The sequence below is a fragment of the Phalaenopsis equestris genome, unplaced genomic scaffold (genome assembly GCF_001263595.1).
Source record: "Phalaenopsis equestris unplaced genomic scaffold, ASM126359v1 Scaffold000106, whole genome shotgun sequence".
Classification (NCBI taxonomy): Eukaryota; Viridiplantae; Streptophyta; class Magnoliopsida; order Asparagales; family Orchidaceae; genus Phalaenopsis; species Phalaenopsis equestris.
The window spans coordinates 182,269-186,324 of record NW_018164548.1 but is presented as its reverse complement, the minus strand read 5'-3'; the positions used below and the strand labels follow the sequence as shown (position 1 = coordinate 186,324).

Sequence of the window (4,056 nt, the reverse complement as noted above, 5' to 3'; positions counted from 1 at the left end):
GAAAAATAAAACGAGAAAATTCACACAAGACAACAGTAACACAGCGGAACATGCAGATTTACGTGGTTAAGTAAATTGCCTACATCTATGGAGTTGCAAAAAATTTTATTGCTTGAGGAATTTACACTAGTTGATCGACTCGACTTACAAGAGGAATCTCTCAGTTCGTTGCTCTATCTTCTTCTTTTTCTACATCGAGATACACCGAAGAAAAAACCAAAGGAGAACAATGTTCTTCTTCTTTCTTTTATCTTCTGTGGTAAGGAACTACTGCTTGCACTTCTCTTCCTCTATCCAAAGGAGAACAATGTTCTTCTTCTTTCTTTTTTCTTCTGTCGTAAGGAACTACTACTTGCACTTCTATTCCTCTATTCCGAAGAAACCTGAAGAAAAACACAAAAGAGTTGTGCTAAATCAGGAGACGGAGGTCCTTCTATTCTTCCTGTTCACCGCTACACTTGAAGAATAACACAAAAGAGTTGTGCTAAATCAGGTGACGGAGGTCCTTCTATTCTTCCTGTTCACCGCTACCGAAAAGGAATACAAAGGGAGCGATTCACGGGATCGGGCTCCAGCTAACATTCCATACATAAATTTATGACACCAATGTGTCATAAATATAAATATGAAAAATTAACTATTAAATATGTAAATACATAAGAGCCTTGTGGTATATACATAAACTTCCAAAAATTATTTTCTAAATCAATTACATAACGATAAGAACAAGAAAATAATCCATCTATACGGCCGGCAAATTTTATAAGATTTATATAAATCACATCAAGCTTTCCTTCCTCCATGTTTCAAAAGCTGAAGGATAAAGACAGCTCTACTTGTCCCAGAAATGGAGAATCGCAGCCGCAGCGTCGATAGCTGGCCGACCAGCCCGGATTCCGACGATCATGAGCAGAATTTCCATAGCATGCAGCCTGAAGCTCCGCAGGCAGCTCCCTTCGCTTCGTCAAACAGCCAAACGCCTCAGGCCACCGCCGGGAACCCGGCGGCTAACTCTTCTGATTCGTATGAAAAGATGCAGCTGCCTTCGCCGCCGGGAAGGCGGCAGAGGATGGCGCAGATCGGACGGCCGTGGACAACGACGGTTTATGATTGTGGATTGGACCGAACAAACGGTAAGTATTTGACTGAAAGTTGGTTTGTTGGTCGGTTCTCATCATTTGGTTCTCCCGTTTTGCGTTTTGGTTGACTCATTTGGAGGTGTTAGTTTTGCCTTGTGTAACTAGTTAACAAAATTTTGGGGTCCAGTTTGGGATAAATTTTGTTTTTGTTTTATTTCTTTATTTATTTTATTTTTTACTTTTTTTTGATTTTAGCAAAGTATATTTGTTTAATTAATTAATACATTTTTGTTAAAAAAATCAAAAGTTAAAAATAATTGTATTTTAATCAAATATAAATATAAAAAAAATATAAGCAAAAAACAAAAGCAAGGTTCCCTTTTGATTTTTTATTTGTATGACATAATTAGTATTTTTTTTAAATACTAAAAATAAATGTATTTTTAGAGCAAAATAATTTGCCTTTGAAAATAAATCATACAAACATTAAAAAAATACAATAGTCAAACATATTATTAAAATAAATAAAATAAAGTAAAATAAAAAATAAAAGTTTTCCCAACAAGTCCTAAGTAATCTCAAATATTTCCTTGTTAATTGTAATCTAAAATATTTTAAGTGCATTGTCATAAAGAGAATATAATGCAAATTGAAGGGAAATTTTGTAAATAGGAATAAGAATGTTTAGGCCTAGAGATGTGCATTCGCCCGGCTCAGTTTGAACGGTTTTAAAATTGGACAAATCGTTCTACAATGAAATCCATAAATCAAACTACTGAACCAATTATAATTTTGGTATAGCCGAACTAGTCAAACCGAAGTTTAATTTGATTTGAACAGTTTAACAAGTTAAACTGAAATGTATGCATTTGATTATTAAAAATTGTAGGATTTTAAAATGCAAACTTTTAAAATGCAAAATCTTAACCTAATGCTCTTTAAAATGCAAATATAGAGAAAAACTTTTAATTAAGTGCTCCCAAATCCCAATAAATTTACCCAAAAAGTTCGTTCTTTGCAAATTTTGAAACAACACTTGAAGAATAACAATATTCATTCAATTAAAAAAACAAGACCCAAAAAAAGACCATTCATTATATAAAAAAACATAGTCGATTAGTCTTTTGAGAATGGATAAAATCAATGCACAGGAAGCCACTCAAACGCATACCTTCGTTGTAGAAGAAGATAGAGAGATCATTGTCAAACACTCAAACCACAGACTAAATTGCGAGCAGAGAATATGTGCTTGAGAGAGCTTAATGTGGTGAGACAGAGAGAGAGTGAAGAAAGTTAGCGGTAGGGGTGTACTTAGTGTGGTGTGAGATAGGCGAAATTAAGAGTTTGAAAAAAAACTAATAGGTGAGATTTGTGTGAACCCAGAGGTCCAATGCTCTTCACGACTCTCTCGCAAGTAAGAAATAAATTTTAGTGATTTAGGGACTCACTATGAAAGATAGAAAATGTACCATTCAGATGAATTGATTAATGTTAATCAAGAAGAAAGACAGGTTATTGGTGGATAACTTGCTTAAAATTTATCTAAATAGATATGTAATTTCACACCTCATGATGAAGAAAACTGATTCATAAAACCAACTCCAACTAATTGTGATTCAGCTAATGATAATGATGATTAATTTTCTCTAAACATGATACTAAATTCAAATTCTTTGAATAAACAAAATGATATATATGTTATATTCTATGCTGTTGCAGCAATCATGACAGCCTTATGCCCCTGTGTTACCTTCGGTCATATTGCCGAAATTGTGGACGAGGGCCAAACAAGTAAGAAAAAATACAAATTTGATTTTTTTTTTCCTTCCTATGTGTAATAACATTTCCTTAATTTAATGTGGTTTTTCTTTTTAATCTCTTAATTAACACTAATGGAAGGCTGCACTGCGGGAAGTTTTATGTACCTCCTCCTGGTTCCTGCTCTGTGTAGCTGCTGGATTGTGGCTTCAATCTACAGAAAAAAGCTGAGGAAAAAATATAGCTTGGTGCAGGCTCCAGCTGGGGACTGGATCCTTCATTTCTTTTGTCCTTTGTGCTCTCTATGCCAGGAATTCAGAGAGCTTAAAAGTAGAGGAATTGACCCTGCCTTAGGTAACAGTCACAACCAGCTATTTATTCTCTATTTAATAAGCCATATGGTTCCCTATTAGAGCCCTCTTGGTTACTACTACATAAAAGAACTTTTTTTTTCATTCCTGAAAAGTGAAATCATCATATTTGAGGGATTTTGAAGTTGTTAGTAGAATTCAAACTAATACTAATTAACAACTAAATAAATCATAAATTTACCTTATTTTTTAATTTTGTATAGGTTGGATGGGTTATCTTGCCAAGCAACGAGAAGAAACACTCACCATACCCCCAAAGAGCCAGGTCATGAGTATTTGAAGAAGATTAATATTACACTTTCAAAATTTCCTGCACAAAAGTCTCAAATCCTGTATTAGGATGCAAAGAAGTTTGTTTTTTTACTGTTACAAATTGAATATTTGGTTTAATTCATATTTTCATTTATCTTCAAACTATATTTGTTTGAAGCAGCAGAAATAAGGTTTGCAGCTTTTAGTTCTGCAAAAAAATGTTCTGGAATTCAATGCTTTCAAATTTTTTCTGCTTGTGTTCTACATCGAATAAATAGCTGGGATTCAAAACTATGAAGTATATATAGTTAGTTAATATTTTTAAATATAAACCCATAGATTATTAAGATTTTGTTTTTCTTAAAGATATTTTTTAGTTATTCACATGAGCTAGATGGGGAGAGTTTTACAAAGGGTTTAATAGAATTGTAACTATAATTTTATGGAAGCAAAGATCAAGGAGAATTCTCAATAGGATTATAAGTGTTAAACTTCAGAAATGGTTTAATTAGAAAGAAATTTTCAGTTGGAAGAATATAATTGATTTGTCATCAGCAATTTTCTTATCAAGCATAAATTTCAATGTATTTTCTTAT

At 33.0% G+C, this 4,056-nt stretch overlaps 1 protein-coding gene across 1 annotated transcript; it reads left to right on the top strand.

Moving 5' to 3' along the window:
• Positions 1-668: 668 nt before the first annotated feature.
• On the top strand, positions 669-3,515 carry LOC110020649 (protein PLANT CADMIUM RESISTANCE 8-like). The gene is made up of 4 exons (XM_020718822.1): positions 669-1,133; positions 2,799-2,870; positions 2,979-3,191; positions 3,412-3,515. Exons 1-4 carry the CDS (start codon positions 848-850, stop codon positions 3,486-3,488), a joined length of 648 nt encoding a protein of 215 aa, XP_020574481.1. The 5' UTR covers positions 669-847; the 3' UTR covers positions 3,489-3,515.
• The last annotated feature ends 541 nt before the right edge of the window (positions 3,516-4,056 follow it).

Excerpts from the sequence above, each read along its gene's own strand:
- LOC110020649 (XM_020718822.1), top strand. The coding sequence starts at position 848 with ATGGAGAATCGCAGCCGCAGCGTCGATAGCTGGCCGACCAGCCCGGAT. Across the intron at positions 1,134-2,798 it reads TGGATTGGACCGAACAAACG|CAATCATGACAGCCTTATGC; the intron begins GTAAGTATTTGA and ends ATGCTGTTGCAG. Across the intron at positions 3,192-3,411 it reads AGGAATTGACCCTGCCTTAG|GTTGGATGGGTTATCTTGCC; the intron begins GTAACAGTCACA and ends AATTTTGTATAG.